This window comes from Perognathus longimembris, chromosome 23 (genome assembly GCF_023159225.1).
Source record: "Perognathus longimembris pacificus isolate PPM17 chromosome 23, ASM2315922v1, whole genome shotgun sequence".
Taxonomy (NCBI): domain Eukaryota; kingdom Metazoa; phylum Chordata; class Mammalia; order Rodentia; family Heteromyidae; genus Perognathus; species Perognathus longimembris.
The window spans coordinates 35,197,063-35,214,271 of record NC_063183.1 but is presented as its reverse complement, the minus strand read 5'-3'; the positions used below and the strand labels follow the sequence as shown (position 1 = coordinate 35,214,271).

General features: G+C 51.3%; 1 protein-coding gene across 1 annotated transcript; it reads left to right on the top strand.

Annotated features, from left to right (window-relative positions):
* Positions 1–4,034: 4,034 nt before the first annotated feature.
* LOC125340450 (extensin-like) lies at positions 4,035–5,939 on the top strand. Its single transcript, XM_048332065.1, has one exon. It carries the CDS (start codon positions 4,035–4,037, stop codon positions 5,937–5,939), a length of 1,905 nt encoding a protein of 634 aa, XP_048188022.1.
* Positions 5,940–17,209: the final 11,270 nt, after the last annotated feature.

Sequence of the window (17,209 nt, the reverse complement as noted above, 5' to 3'; positions counted from 1 at the left end):
GAGCAAGCTGCGAGTCTCTCGGCTCCGAGTGAACGTGCGTGCACTTAGACAGGAGACGCGGCTCCCTCGGAGATGCTAAACCTCCACGGCCGGTCTCTACAGCCGCGAGTTCATCAGGCTTTTAACGAGCTAAAGATGCAAGCACATCACCCCGTGTTTAACACACTACGTTACGCGACGGAGCGGCGGAGCACAGAGGACACACGTCACCCTTAGGCGTGCAATGGAAAAATCCGTGCCGTTCACAACCGGGGGTCACTGGCATGCGGCGAGCAGCACCCCTTGCGCTAACGGGAGGGGGGCGTGCGCCGCGGCAGGGACGCGAGGAGCCGGGCACCCGCCGTGCTCCACCCCGGCCGCGAGGACGGACGGCGCCCCCTCGCGCGCCTCTCCACGCGCCAACGTGGTCTACACCCGGGTGTCCAGGACGGGGCCGGCGGACTCCACACCCGTCAAGTCATCTCACGTCATGATTTGGTTGACTCTTTTTTCGTGGACTGGATGCGTTTGGACTTCCCTGTGCCACGCTCGCTGCCGATGTGACTCGCGGTGACTTCCCCGCGTCTGGGGCTGAAGTGGGGGCCACGGAGGGAGTGGAAAGGAAAGGGCTGGAAGCGCCTCTCCCCGCCGCTCCGTCTGTCTACCAAAGCTTTCCCTTTTATGTTTCTTTACTGCATTTCTAAAAGTAGGAGCTATGGGGGGGATACTTTTAGTGTTGCAGGAAAACAGTAATAAAAACGGAAGTACAGAGAACAAGTACAGGAAAGCAGAGTGCAAGGTGTAGAGTTCCGAGAGCCCCCCAGCACCCCCTCCTAGCTCTCCTGCTAAGACGTTGGATTTGTGCGGTATGCTTTTTTCTACAACTTTGAGTGAAAATATACTTTCTTAAGACTCAAGAAATCTGGGAAATTGTGTGTGTGTGTGTGTGTGTGTTTAACATAGCTGTTAAAATGAGAACAAGAGCTTGTAAACACATAGCAAAGAGAGTCCAGGTGCTCTGATATCCAGAGGTAAACATTTTTCAGTATTTTAGACAATGTCAATGTTCTTTTCGACCTCTTTTTTATTTACATGCAGCCACAGTGGGCAATAGCGTAAGACAGCTTCAATGTAAAGCTCTCTATCTCAGTTTACCCACTGGGGCTATCCAAGTGGCCCTGTGTTATCTGTTAGGGGCATGGAGGTCTGTCCCTGTCAATGGCCGGGCATATAGCCTCACACAACACTTCTTAATGCTGCATAATATTGCATTACGCTTTTTGAGGATGAATGAAATATAGTACATTTGCTGGTTAGCACTGATTGTCTAAGGTAAATAAATGGGCATAACTCTAAAAGCAAGGCCAGCCGTCTTCAGCTGGCTGGTGGGTGAAAGAGGCCTTAGTGGTTTTCGTGGGGTCAGGGCTTCGTGGGGTGAGCGTGAGGGAGGGAGGGAGGAGGGACAGAACGGCGCAGCAACTGCGTAAGTGATGAACAGTGAGGTATGTTCAGGGAGGGGCAGGTCAGGCGGAGGAGGGGCAGGGCTAAGTATCGCAGCTCCACCGTACAGTGTGCTCATGGCGGGGGGTGCTTGGAAGGAGGCTAGCCTTCACCTGCGGTAACCGGGCGCATTGTGACCGCCAGGCTGTACGTGTGTGTGAAAATGACCTTGCACACTACAGGGGGACGCTGTAATGATCAGGAACTGACTTAGAACGTGGCGGGAGAGCACTCAAGGAACGAGAGGGAAGAATCCAAGCCTATAGATGATTAAAAGAAGAACTTCCATGCCATCTTTTTCTGTAAGAGTTGCAAAGCTAAAAGAGATTGACAGGTTCCAGTTTTCGCCAAGTGTGGGAGGAGTATGGTACAACATTTTCGTAAGCGGCCTAGCAATATTTATGTTCCCGTACTTGCAGCCATTCCATAATGGGGAATTTATTCTACGGAGCTGAGCAAGAACGGAAAGACATTTGTGGTGGATCGTCAACTGCTGAAGCGTTTATCACAGTGAAGAGCCATATTTGATATCTATCAATATATCTAGTGAGATACATTATCATATATCTACCCACTTAAAAAACCACGCAGCCATTAAAAAGACCAACGGTTATTTTAGGTACAGATTCGCAGTGGGGAAAAGATGTGAAACGGCACAAGTGCTATCAGTTTTCAAAATCACGATTTTTATAAGCTTGTGTAATATTTAAATAAAACAGAAAAAGTAAAAATAGCCAAATAGGAAAAAAAAAATCTACAAAAGGAAAAGGAATTCCGTCTGGGGAAGACAGACCATCAGTCCTTGCCAAGTTCACGGAATGTTCTAGGGCTGTCAAGAGCCCTGGCGCCTGGCCCACGCAGAGAGCAGCAGATCACGGGCCACGCAGAGAGCAGCGGATCACAGGCCACGCAGAGAGCAGCGGATCACGGGCCACGCAGAGAGCAGCGGATCACGGGCCACGCAGAGAGCAGCGGATCACGGGCCACGCAGAGAGCAGCGGATCACGGGCCACGCAGAGAGCAGCGGATCACGGGCCACGCAGAGAGCAGCGGATCACGGGCCACGCAGAGAGCAGCGGATCACAGGCCACAGGCGCCGGCGTTCACCGAGAGCCCAAGAGCAGCTCCGCTCAGGGACACCAGGGGCGGGCTCTGCCTGCGCCCATTCCCCGCAGCCCGCGCCCCCTTCCCTAACACGCCGAGGTGGTCCTGCTGCCTGCCCCGTCTTTGTGCCCCACACAGTCCTTTACCACCGCCACGTGCCTGCTCACCGCGCAGACGCCGCTTCCAGGTAGCGGCTGATGCATTGTCTCGCAAGAGACCGATAATCGTTTGATGGGTGATTGACAAGACTGAGGGTGGTTCGTCTTGATTCTTTCTTCCAGTCAGCAGCAGGACTGGACTGTGATTGACCACAGTGAGGGAAGCGCTGTGTGCCCTGAAGACCAAGCTGTGCACCAACGTCAATTGTTCAGCTCAGGTGAGACCCGGCTGCACCAGATGACATTTGTCAAAACCTGGGAATCGGCGTCGGCGGAACGGAGCCATTTGCTACCCATCCGCTCTTCTCTCCCCTCCAGGAACTAGAAGAGCCCCTCTTTGAAGGCCGAGCTGGCTCCAGAGCCTGTTGGTGTCAAAGCCTTTTCTTCTCTTTTTTCCCTTCTGGAAGCTGGAGGAGGCTTCCCGAACGATTGATGGCCGAGGGGTCCCGTGGACGCATACACCGCCCAGCCCCTGATGGATGTGCTCACTCTCTCACGAGCACCTTCATTTTCTCTTCCGCAACTCACACGATTTATTCATCCCCCGATGCATTTATACGTCTATTATCACTGTCTTTCAACCTTTAAGCCGGTGAAGAGAGATGGAAAGTGAACGCATGAAAGACGGGGAGGCAAGCCCATCTTAAGTGCGAGAAATGAGCTTGCCGTACAAGCATGGGAATATTTCTTCCAGGTTTCTTTAGCCCTCATTAATGACAAGCTTAAAACAATGTGGAGTGTAACGGAAGACAGCTTGGGATGGGACGTGAAGGCAGGGAGAGCTGTCTCCGGTCACGATTATTAACACCTGGGCCGAGGTGTGGGGATCAGGGTGCCGACATGGCGCCCAGTGTTCCCCAGGCGCGCGGGCTCGGGGAAGCCGGTTCAAGGATCTGGAGTTGGGAGCAAAGGTGGGCGTGGGCGGGGATGGTGTCCACGGCAGTGACCAACGGCGCGGGGCGGCCTTCGCAGCCGCAGGGCTCTCGGGCAGGGCAGCGGGCCTCCGAAAACCCAAGGCACACTCCGTGTACCCCTCCGAAGGGGAGGCGAGGGGAGGCACCCAGCACCGGTCTCGTTAACCTGTGGCCAGTTCATCAAGGGGTCCGTCACTCAGCTCCCCATTCGACTGAGCCGAGAGCCACGGCGCAGCGTGCAGCCTGGGGGCTCGCTCGGCCGCGGCCGCCGGGCGGGAGCTCCCCTCGGGCTTCGCAGGGGGTTCCATGCTGGCTTGCCCCGGATTCCCAAAGGAGAGAGAGTCTTGCCAGGTGAGCGGGGCAGTGGCTTTCCTTTTCCATGGAGACTGATTTCCACGCGGTAAAACTTCACCCAACTGCAGAACCACGCCCTCCACCCCACCAGATCAGCCCACGGGAACTCCTCACCACGCCCTCCACCCCTCCACATCAGCCCACGGGAACTCCTCACCACGCCCTCCACCCCTCCACCCACCAGATCAGCCCACGGGAACTCCTCACCACGCCCTCCACCCCTCCACCCTCCACATCAGCCCACGGGAACTCCTCACCACGCCCTCCACCCCTCCACCCACCAGATCAGCCCACGGGAACTCCTCACCACGCCCTCCACCCCTCCACCCTCCACATCAGCCCACGGGAACTCCTCACCACGCCCTCCACCCACCACATCAGCCGCAGGAACTCCTCACCACGCCCTCCACCCACCACATCAGCCCGCGGGAACTCCTCACCACGCCCTCCACCCCTCCACCCACCAGATCAGCCCACAGGAACTCCTCACCACGCCCTCCACCCACCACATCAGCCGCAGGAACTCCTCACCACGCCCTCCACCCACCACATCAGCCCGCGGGAACTCCTCACCACGCCCTCCACCCCTCCACATCAGCCCACGGGAACTCCTCACCACGCCCTCCACCCCACCAGATCAGCCCACGGGAACTCCTCACCACGCCCTCCACCCCACCAGATCAGCCCACGGGAACTCCTCACCACGCCCTCCACCCCTCCACCCACCAGATCAGCCCACGGGAACTCCTCACCACGCCCTCCACCCCTCCACCCACCAGATCAGCCCACAGGAACTCCTCACCACGCCCTCCACCCCACCAGATCAGCCCACGGGAACTCCTCACCACGCCCTCCACCCCTCCACCCACCAGATCAGCCCACGGGAACTCCTCACCACGCCCTCCACCCCTCCACATCAGCCCACGGGAACTCCTCACCACGCCCTCCACCCCTCCACCCTCCACATCAGCCCACGGGAACTCCTCACCACGCCCTCCACCCTCCACATCAGCCCACGGGAACTCCTCACCACGCCCTCCACCCCTCCACCCTCCACATCAGCCCGCGGGAACTCCTCACCACGCCCTCCACCCTCCACCCCTCCACATCAGCCCACGGGAACTCCTCACCACGCCCTCCACCCCTCCACCCTCCACATCAGCCCACGGGAACTCCTCACCACGCCCTCCACCCCTCCACCCTCCACATCAGCCCACGGGAACTCCTCACCACGCCCTCCACCCTCCACATCAGCCCACGGGAACTCCTCACCACGCCCTCCACCCCTCCACCCACCAGATCAGCCCACGGGAACTCCTCACCACGCCCTCCACCCCTCCACCCAGCAGATCAGCCCACGGGAACTCCTCACCACGCCCTCCACCCCTCCACCCCACCAGATCAGCCCACGGGAACTCCTCACCACGCCCTCCACCCCTCCACCCAGCAGATCAGCCCACGGGAACTCCTCACCACGCCCTCCACCCCTCCACCCCACCAGATCAGCCCACGGGAACTCCTCACGAAGTCACACACCCCAGCTCCCGAGCCCGCAGGGAAGCCAGGTTCGGCGCCGCGCACAGGCGTGGTGACAGCAGAAGGCCGAGGCGTGTGCCCCGGAGGCCGCCACGCCATGCGGTCTAGGGGTCACGCGCAGGCTGACACGTGCGGGGACGTCTGGTTCTTACTGGCTAAGTCAAATGGTGTCGGTGGCGGCCTTCCTCTCGCGGGCACGGTGTGGAGCAGTCTTTGGTCTTTCCGGGTACTCCTCCTGGGGGGGCCAGCGGGACGGGCCCTCGGCCCCCTCCCCTCGCCCTCCCCCCTGCCCGCCTGCCTCTCGCAGAGCAGCAGGCAAAGTGCCAGACTGCGGGAAGCGATTTGCTCATCCTTGGAGAGCACATTTGCACTACCCCATGATGCAGGCATTTAAATGATTTTATTCGTTCACCTGTGTTGAACATTAAGGGGGTAAATTTTCAGTCCAGGGATTTGGCCTTAAAACTCCAATTGATGTTAATGAGAACTGGTAATGAGCCCTTCTTCTTAATTAGTGGCCCCATACCTGAGCCTGCAGGAGGGCTGCGGCGCTTAACGAGGTGATAACAAGGAGAAAATGTCTCAGCCTGGAGCTGGGCCTGGCCCGCGCTTTACTGCGCAAACATACTTTAGGAGCTCATGTTTTAAAGTAAATTTATTGCTTAGCTTTTATGACTCTGTAGCCCTTCTCTAAGAACAGGTCCCTTTTCTATGGAAAGACTTGTTCCACAGAAAACCAGTGAGCCACAAGAAGTTCTAGCAAAACTGCAAAATGCAGAGCAAGTTTTATGTTCAAAGGTTATTTTGTTTGCCTCAACTGAAGAATACCACAGTTCATAAATGGGTGGTAAACTTCCTTTCTTTCGGTAAGTCTCACATTTTAATACTATTCGGGATACTAAGGTATGATTTAGGAAAATAAGAGTCTAAATTTTATCACATCTTCCCTTGGACTGTGTATGATCATTATAGCAGGTCAGTAAACAGCCAAGTGTGGATCGCAAAGGTTCTGGCTACTTGAGCTGCTTCTCGGCGAGACTGTACGTGGTCTAATCCTGCAAGAGTCAAACCATCACAGAGTAATACAATTTTCACGGTACCTAGCAAAGGACATGAACGTTGGATTGTCGGTTTTGTCGAGTGATGTGCTGTGATTTTGCGTGCCAGCAGTGGTGGACAGATCCTGGCCACCAGTTCTCACGACTGAGACTCACTTTCTTGCTACCTCGTAACTTCTGCAACGATAAATCTGGGTTTGTCTCCTCACTGAAAATGATTCTATGCAGGCTCCAGTAATTAATAGGAACTTCAGGGTTACAGAAGATCAACTACAGTGGGAGGAGGCGAAACACCTTAACGGAGCCCTTTTACTATTGCTCAGCTTTGCAATTACGTCCAAAGACAAAGTAACATGCGCGCAGCCCACAGTCCTACTGTGCCCCCGAATACGGCTTTAGGTTCTTGCAACTGGCTTTACTGCGCTCATTAAAAACTAATCGCAATAAAGGCAAAAAAGGGAGCAATTTTTGCAACAAATACAAGTAGGAATCAGGTGAAATGTCAAAGATCATCAGGTGTGTGTGTAAAAACAGCATAATGGAACCCACTAAAACCTGTTTAAAAGGAGGTCTGAGGAGGGAAGGTGTCTAAGAAAGAATAACATGCACGGTGTGAACCGCACTGAAGTGTATTATATGCAGAGTGTAAATATTACAATGAAATCCTTTTGTGCAATAATTTATGCTAATTAATTCTTTTATAAAACAAAAAGAAATTAGCCTTACAGAAGAACCAGGCGGCTGAGTTTTGCTGTGGGGTCCGCCAGGGTGCCTCCGCTGTCTATATCCAGAGGACTGAGTGCAACCAGTACCGAGGAGGAATCACCGATTCCAGATGGGAAGTGTGCAAGCGATGAGCAGCGCAGAAGGCATCACACAATGCCAGCTTGACAGTGAGCGCACAACCCCGCCTGCGCCCCATCACTAAAGGTATATGCTACAGGAGCCACAAGCCATTTCTGAGTTATTTACATGACAAGGGTTGGCTAGAAGAAACAAATAATGTATACAAATGAGATTACACTTTTACTTGTTCTAGAGGAGCTGTAGATATAATTTTCAGTAATGGTGATAGAACTTAAAGGGAAAGCACTGTTTAAAATTTCAACCAAGTTTTTCTCTCACAAATATCTCTAAAGTGTGTGTGGGGTTTTAGAATTAACCGTAATAAAGGTGGCGAGCAGGACTAGAGAAAGCTAGAGTTATAGCATGGAATTCCAGGCGATGTTATTCCAGAATGCGTTATAATTGCTCGCAGAGGAATCAGCAAATAGGTACCGTCAGGGACTATGTAGTTTCTATCCGACCTCCACAGAAGCACACTTTTATAGACCTTCTTTATTCTCACGGATAAGTTTACTTTATCGCCTGAAGACATCCTGGCACAGAACAGAGGATCTGGAAAGATGTGATTAGAGAACAAGAGCTAGGCTGAAAACGTTGAGAATTTAAACAACAACAACAACAAAAACCACGGGAGGGGGGAAAGCTCATGGTCACATTTCCTTGTCAAACATGCATTTCTGTCCTAAAAATACAAAAAAAATCTTCAAGATGCTGCAGAAGACACACAGTGAGTTCTGTATTTCCAAGAGCGGTACAGGTACGGATAAACTATTTTCTGCAAAATTCCTTACAGTGGAATGAATAATTATTAAAATTTTACAGACCTTCCACAGTCGTGACATCTCTTATTTTTCACGTCCTGCCTCTCTGCAGGTGAGATTTATCATAGTACTGCTTTGAGTAGCAAGAAGGAGGTAATAAGCTGCTCCAATTTGAGAGTTAAAGAACTTCAAAAATAGCATATTAGTTCCAAATTTGAGCTGATAATACCTTCCCTGTTATCTCTTAAGTTTGTGTGATATGTTCGGGAATGTAAAACTGGCAGAACATAAAAGTAAATTTAAGTACTTATAAGCACAGCATGAGGTAAGAGGAAGAGCAGTCAACCAACTTCTGATAAAATTGTGTAAGATATGACTTAACTGCTCGACTTGCCTTGTCTTCAAAGAGAAGTCCACGCCAATAAGGAGTCCCACAAGAGAGGAGAGACTTACTATTAAAATAGATGATCTAAAATGTCTCTGCCACAACGTGAAGTGCCATATAAACCTGAGAAACTGTCATTTAATAAACATCAAATGAAGCGTTTGGGTTCCTTTTTCTATTAATGTTCATGGAACGTGGCAGATCAAATATATGCTGCATCCAATAAAATCTCAGGATTCTGAAGGCAAAAGAAACATATAACATAAAAGTTCTTATAGTACATTTTAAGTTGAATATTGCCGGATATTTTGAGTTTTAAAAAAGTGTTTAAAGTGGAACCAGAGTCATGGTTTTTCGAGCATTACATAACCAAATTCCCATGCAGCACCTGCTATGTATTATTTGTGGATGGAACTGAAAATATAAAGGCAAACAGGATCTGGAACCCAAGGAGCTCAGAGTGCGCACAGTCTGCAGGGAAGGGAGGCACGTGAAATAATAAATACGGCAACCTGGCAATATCACAGGCACTCCAGCTCACTGCTGGGCCTGGGGGAGCACGGTGCTTTGGTGTGCTGAGGGCTTGGAACTGCAGGGGGGGGGGGGCGCTCTCGGAGCTTCCCCACTGCCCCGCGCGGTGGGCTGGATCTCACAGGACACAGTCTCGGCGCTTCCCCTCCCGACAGTGCGCTGGCTCTCGGGGGTGGGGAGCTCGATGCACACCACGGGAAGGACAAGGAGCGCGGACACCAAGCCGAGACCTCCCACACGGTCTGTCCCAAGCTCCCACCCCTTCCCTCAAAGTCCCTCTGCCTTCCTCTAGAGTGGCTCCCACGCTCCTCTTCCTTCTCTCCTTGGGACTCCCCGAGTGGCTGGGGGGGGGGGGGTGTCACCTTCCTGCTGTGCCCGGGACGTGTGGCAGATTGACAGGCTTCGATCAATGCCCGTCACCTGGGCATTTCTACACACTCCGTGATCACACTGGGCGGGGGGGGGGGTGATACATGGGCAACGCACCAAGGTGTGTAAGTCTGCAGGTGAGGAAATAATTCCTCACTACGATCTTTAACTTCGATAAGACAGCTTACATTTAATTTGAACAGTCACCTTCTCATACACTTCCGGAACTAGCCACTTTCCACCCACGCTATCTACAGCTGGCACAGGGGGGTGCCAGGCGACCGCACACACACACACACACACACACACACGCTCAACGTGCCCCCTCGAGGGCAAGGCCGCGGCTACGAGACTGCGGGAGGACAGAGATTCAGAGAATGATTTCATTTAGAAAAGCGGACTGTCCCCACTTTTACTTCATCTTCCCAGCCGGGCATGCCAGTCTTCATTCTTGGTTCCTCCCTTTTTCCGCTCCCGCCCTCCACCCCCGTGACTCTCGTCAAGCTACTTGAGGGACACTTTGTCCTCTGGAATAGTCTCATGCTCCCTGCTACCCCTGGAGGGAGTCCACGCCCGGCCTGTCCCCCGCTCCCCCGTCTCCCGTGCTTTTCTAACACGCGCCGACAGGTTATCCTTCTAAACACACCGTGGCGGGTCTCCCGCATGGAGGCTTTGCTGGCTGTGTTTCTCCTGCAGGCCCCACTTGGGGCGTGCGCGCTGGCTGCGGCAGTGTTCCGCCCTGTCGCGTGGATTGCACACCCAGGCACACGCCCCTCCCCGGAACCCTGAAAGCCACTCTCCTTCTCTGGCGTCTCCCCACTTCTTTCCTAGTCAGGTTTCCGAGCATCCAGGAGCCTGCGGATTCCTAAGGCAAGTCTTTGGGCCTCCTGGTTCTGTGACGGCCCCTGGCCCCAGCGCTCCCGGGTCCTTCCGTGTTAACTCATGTCGCCGCACCTGCCACCCCGCTTCGCGACCGATGCGCTCAAATGCCACCTACCCCTTATTGTCTTATTGTATTAACCCATCCAATCGCAGACTCCAGTCTAGGACCCGGGAAGTCCTGTTAGCTCCGCCGCCAGCACACGCCATCAGGCGTCTTCCAGGTTGCCACAACGCGTGCTAACTGGCGCCACGGGACGCAAACGCGCGAAACAACACCCAAGTGCCCGGCACCCACGTTCGTTTTGGATAACTACAGCGAAATGCGTTTCTTGTGTTCACATTAGTTGTGGGTGAGAGAGAAGGAGTTGCTTTCTGACACTGCTGGGGGCGGCGGGGGTGGCTGAGTCTACCTCAGGGGCACCTTGGTTTTCCAGTGACAAAATCATTTTGGTGGTGAACATCCTGCAGGATTAGTGATTCAAGTAACACTGTCAGAGGTTTTCCTAAGGTGACCCAGTAAAACCCGTTATTAATTAGTGCTCGCTTGCTCCCTTCTTCTTCTCCTGTCTCTGTCTGGAGACGTCGTTAGTTCTGGGGTCCTCCCAAGGGCACATGGGAAACAAACTATGTAAGACAAGAACCAATTGCCTCCCCCCCTCTTAAAATGTGCACACGTGTTAGCTACAGATTAACGAGTACATATTCTTTATAACTTTCTTTTTTTTACTGCTGTCTAGAACAGTGTTCAAACTACAGTATGAAGGTTTTGTATTATCATGCCAGCAATCTTTCACAATTTTCTACATCCAGTTGAGAAGTGTACGTTAGCATTGTCTGAACATTCCCATTGACTTTGGTGTTTCTAAAGGCAGCAAGCTGGGTCCACACAAGATTGAGAACAGAGAGACTTAGTCTGCAGCACCTACCCAAGATCTTATCATTCTCCCCAGCTTCCTAAAATTCAGACTAAGGCAGATCATGCCTCCACATCCATCGAAGCACCGGACAGAAAGACAGCAAGTAAACAGCTAAACCACACTGGTAGATTTCTCCCACATTATAAAGAACCTCTGCCAATGAGATTAAATATAAATATGGAAAACATCACCTAAAGAAGTGAAGAACGGGGAAGGTATAAAATTTTTACTGCTTCCTTGGTATAGACACTTTTTTTAGGCCAGAGAAATGGCAGATTCTTATATTCCGGTGCACAGGCATTGTATGAATAAAACATGTCTGTGCAAATGAACTCACAACCTTATTCCAAAGCACCATTCGGGAATAATACATTTAATGTCTCATCAACGTCCCCAGAAAAGTGAGAGTAAACCTATGCATACAGACAAAACAACCCTAACAAAACCAAGGTAGAAATAAATCTGCTACGGGGAACAGATTTGATCGACACTTGAAGGTCTTCAAAACTCTAAGTAATGTGCGAGTCACTAAAAAATATTCCCACATTTCTACTTTCTCCCATTAAGATCTATCTGTCAGTTCTGATGCATCTTTTAAAGTACCCCTCCAAGCCTCAAGTGCCAGACCACAGAAGAGCCCTCTCCGCTTTGAAACCACCTGATCAGTCCGGAGATCATTTACCTGCAAGGATTATTTGGTGAGGCGAACTCGGTGCATCAACCAGCAGCATCTGAGGGCCCGGCAGCGGAACGTCAACAACAAATTGTCATTGGCATTCCATTTATGAACCTTCAAACGGCATCAGATCTTTTCCATGAGAAACCAGATCAGGTCAGACTAGAGCTGAATATTTCTTAACAAGCTAACCATCAAAAGGATTTACGTTTTGAATAAAAAGGCTATCATTTGTTGATTTGAATATCAAAGGGATCCACTGCAAACTCTCAGTCTAGAGAACGCTCCCTAAGCTACACTCACTAGACAGGTGTTTAATAATCTATTATTAAGGCACTATTTTAGGTTACTCAGAATTATAAAAAATAGCTGCAACTGTGAAGCTGCAAATGGGACTGCACAAAGAAACGAGTGCTATTAACATACTATTAACAATTCAAAAGAATGAGTTGACATACCAATCAAACTTGTTAATTGACTGTCAATGGCCTGTCCCTGAATATACAACATGACTGCATTATAGATTTCAAACGCTGACAGGAAGACAGTTCCATTTGCATTAACTTCATAAACTGATCAACAACCAAACTGCCACATACATTTATAATGGGAAGCTGAATCCTTTCAATATTCATGGAGCTCTGTAATTGTAAATTAGGTACTGGCAAACAATACAATACTGTAATTCTCTAAAATATCCCAAAATTCATTGACCTACTTTCATTCTGATTGTAAAAGACAGGGGGGAAAAGTTTCATCTTGAAGTGATCATTACTTTAATTTATGGTTCGTGCCTGAAGCAAAATTTGTTTGCAACTCCATCTGTGACTGTGTTGTACTGTACACTCTGGTACCATCCCTGGGCCGGAAAGCATGAGGCAGAAGAGGTGATACAAAAGTGATTCTGACTTATTTGGAGTTTGGGAAACAGACACATATGAAAGAAGACACAGCGGTACTGCACTTCTCTGAGTGCTGAGGACCCATTTTGACAAGGTATTTGGCAAAAATCACTCACATAATGAAAAGAAAGTGGCATGGTAGCTCTGCCCCTGGAGCCTTGTCCCGTGCTCTCAGAGGGAGCTGCCGTTCTGAGCTCGGACCTTTAATCATCCATCAGTTGGGAATCAATAGCGTGAAAGCCAAGACTAATGATGGCCTTTCAAACGTTTCCATACCCTCTGCAAGAATTTACAGATTTTTCTAAAAATTATTTTCTCAGAGAAACAGTTAAAATATTACTATATCCAACACTATTCTCTGATCCGTGAGTGTGTGTGTGTGTGTGTGTGTGTGTGTGTTGGTACTGAGGCTTGAACCCAGATCTGGAGTCTCACAGACTTTCTTGCCCAGGCTGTCTTTGAACCGTGATCTTCAGATCTCAGCCTCCTGAGTAGCTGGGATTACAGGTGTGAGCCATTGGGGCCAGCTTATTCTTAGATACGTAACTAGGCATCACCCCTTCAGATGCTCAAGTTTTATGGAACAATCTTCTAGAATTTCTTTGAGTCTCTATAATTTTGGGTGTGAATGTACTTTTGGTAACTTTAGCAAATAAAGGCTTCTTTGAACATTTTTGTTGAGCCAGGTGCCAGTGGCTCATGCCTGAAATCTTTTTTTTTTTTTTTTTTTGCCAGTCCTGGGCCTTGGACTCAGGGCCTGAGCACTGTCCCTGGCTTCTTTTTGCTCAAGGCTAGCACTCTGCCACTTGAGCCACAGAGCCACCTCTGGCCGTTTTCTGTATATGTGGTGCTGGCGAATCGAACCCAGGGCCTCATGTATACAAGGCAAGCACTCTTGCCACTAGGCCATATCCCCAGCCCATGCCTGAAATCTCAGCTACTTAGGAGGCTGAGATTTGAGGATCACAGTTCAAGGTCAGCCCAGGCACTGATAGGTTGGTGACATAGAACACAATATTCTCTATATTGGGCACTGTGTCTGCAATGGAAGACAGCATCACCTTCTCAGGATGATATGAACACAGCCAGCTAGGAAAGGAGAACAGCAAGAGGGCACATGGGTAAGTATGCCAAACCCTCCATGTCAGCATGTGCTGGTGCTCAGTAGCATGTGACGTTCTTTCATTTTAGCATGGACTGGTCCTCAGTAGTGTGTGACGGTCTTCCAGTCAGTGTGAGCTGGTCCTCCGTGGTGTGTGACGGTCTTCCATGTTAGTGTGAGCTGGTCGTCAGTAGTGTGTGACGGTCTTCCAGTCAGTGTGAGCTGGTCGTCAGTAGCGTGTGACGGTCTTCCATGTTAGTGTGAGCTGGTCGTCAGTAGTGTGTGACGGTCTTCCAGTCAGTGTGAGCTGGTCGTCAGTAGTGTGTGACAGTCTTCCAGTCAGTGTGAGCTGGTCGTCTGTAGTGTGTGACGGTCTTCCAGTCAGTGTGAGCTGGTCTTCAGTAGCGTGTGACGGTCTTCCATGTTAGTGTGAGCTGGTCGTCAGTAGTGTGTGACGGTCTTCCAGTCAGTGTGAGCTGGTCGTCAGTAGTGTGTGACGGTCTTCCAGTCAGTGTGAGCTGGTCGTCAGTAGTGTGTGACAGTCTTCCATGTTAGTGTGAGCTGGTCGTCAGTAGTGTGTGAAGGTCTTCCATGTTAGTGTGAGCTGGTCCTCAGTAGTGTGTGACGGTCTTCCATGTTAGTGTGAGCTGGTCCTCAGTAGTGTGTGAAGGTCTTCCAGTCAGTGTGAGCTGGTCCTCAGTAGTGTGCGACGGTCTTCCATGTTAGTGTGAACTGGTCCTCAGTAGTGTGTGAAGGTCTTCCATGTTAGTGTGAGCTGGTCGTCAGTAGTGTGTGATGGTCTTCCATGTTAGTGTGAGCTGGTCCTCAGTAGTGTGTGACGGTCTTCCAGTCAGTGTGAGCTGGTCCTCAGTAGTGTGTGACGGTCTTCCAGTCAGTGTGAGCTGGTCGTCAGTAGTGTGTGACAGTCTTCCATGTTAGTGTGAGCTGGTCGTCAGTAGTGTGTGACGGTCTTCCATGTTAGTGTGAGCTGGTCCTCAGTAGTGTGTGACGGTCTTCCATGTTAGTGTGAGCTGGTCCTCAGTAGTGTGTGACGGTCTTCCATGTTAGTGTGAGCTGGTCCTCAGTAGTGTGTGACGGTCTTCCAGTCAGTGTGAGCTGGTCCTCAGTAGTGTGTGACGGTCTTCCAGTCAGTGTGAGCTGGTCGTCAGTAGTGTGTGACAGTCTTCCATGTTAGTGTGAGCTGGTCGTCAGTAGTGTGTGACGGTCTTCCATGTTAGTGTGAGCTGGTCCTCAGTAGTGTGTGACGGTCTTCCATGTTAGTGTGAGCTGGTCCTCAGTAGTGTGTGACGGTCTTCCATGTTAGTGTGAGCTGGTCCTCAGTAGTGTGTGACGGTCTTCCAGTCAGTGTGAGCTGGTCGTCAGTAGTGTGTGACGGTCTTCCAGTCAGTGTGAGCTGGTCGTCAGTAGTGTGTGACGGTCTTCCAGTCAGTGTGAGCTGGTCGTCAGTAGTGTGTGACGGTCTTCCATGTTAGTGTGAGCTGGTCGTCAGTAGTGTGTGACGGTCTTCCATGTTAGTGTGAGCTGGTCCTCAGTAGTGTGTGACGGTCTTCCATGTTAGTGTGAGCTGGTCCTCAGTAGTGTGTGACGGTCTTCCATGTTAGTGTGAGCTGGTCCTCAGTAGTGTGTGACGGTCTTCCATGTTAGTGTGAGCTGGTCCTCAGTAGTGTGTGACGGTCTTCCATGTTAGTGTGAGCTGGTCCTCAGTAGTGTGTGACGGTCTTCCATGTTAGTGTGAGCTGGTCCTCAGTAGTGTGTGACGGTCTTCCAGTCAGTGTGAGCTGGTCCTCAGTAGTGTGTGACGGTCTTCCAGTCAGTGTGAGCTGGTCCTCAGTAGTGTGTGACGGTCTTCCAGTCAGTGTGAGCTGGTCCTCAGTAGTGTGTGACGGTCTTCCAGTCAGTGTGAGCTGGTCCTCAGTAGTGTGTGACGGTCTTCCATGTTAGTGTGAGCTGGTCGTCAGTAGTGTGTGACGGTCTTCCAGTCAGTGTGAGCTGGTCGTCAGTAGTGTGTGACGGTCTTCCATGTTAGTGTGAGCTGGTCGTCAGTAGTGTGTGACGGTCTTCCATGTTAGTGTGAGCTGGTCCTCAGTAGTGTGCGACGGTCTTCCATGTTAGTGTGAACTGGTCCTCAGTAGTGTGTGAAGGTCTTCCATGTTAGTGTGAGCTGGTCCTCAGTAGTGTGCGACGGTCTTCCATGTTAGTGTGAACTGGTCCTCAGTAGTGTGTGAAGGTCTTCCATGTTAGTGTGAGCTGGTCCTCAGTAGTGTGTGACGGTCTTCCATGTTAGTGTGAGCTGGTCCTCAGTAGTGTGTGAAGGTCTTCCATGTTAGTGTGAGCTGGTCCTCAGTGATGTGTGACTGTCTTCCAGTCAGTGTGAGCTGGTCCTCCGTGGTGTGTGATGGTCTTCCATGTTAGTGTGAGGAGGTCTGCATGTGACGGTCTTCCAGTCAGTGTGAGCTGGTCCTCAGTAGTGTGTGACGGTCTTCCAGTCAGTGTGAGCTGGTCCTCAGTAGTGTGTGACGGTCTTCCATGTTAGTGTGAGCTGGTCCTCAGTAGTGTGTGACGGTCTTCCAGTCAGTGTGAGCTGGTCCTCCGTGGTGTGTGACGGTCTTCCATGTTAGTGTGAGCTGGTCGTCAGTAGTGTGTGACGGTCTTCCAGTCAGTGTGAGCTGGTCCTCAGTAGTGTGTGACGGTCTTCCATGTTAGTGTGAGCTGGTCCTCAGTAGTGTGTGACGGTCTTCCATGTTAGGGTGAGCTGGTCCTCAGTAGTGTGTGACGGTCTTCCATGTTAGGGTGAGCTGGTCCTCAGTAGTGTGTGACGGTCTTCCATGTTAGTGTGAGCTGGTCGTCAGTAGTGTGTGACGGTCTTCCATGTTAGTGTGAGCTGGTCGTCAGTAGCGTGCGATGGTCTCCCATGTTAGTGTGTGGAGGTCCGCGTGTGACGGTCTTCCGTGTGAGTGTGAGCTGGTCTCCCATAGCTCGTAACAGTCTCCTACATTAGCGCGAGGGGGTCCTCAGTAGCGAGTGACGTCTTTGGGAAAATCCTGGGTGGCTACGCTTTTGTCAGTGAGAGCAAAGGGCCCAGCGAAGCCCGGCCTGGAAGCTGCAGGTCTGCCTGCCTGAAAACAGGCAAAGCCCTAAAGAGCCGGGGTTTTCTCCCATGCTGAGGATCTGGACCCCGCTCTTCCCACAAGGTGGTTGGCAGGCGTGGTTGGGG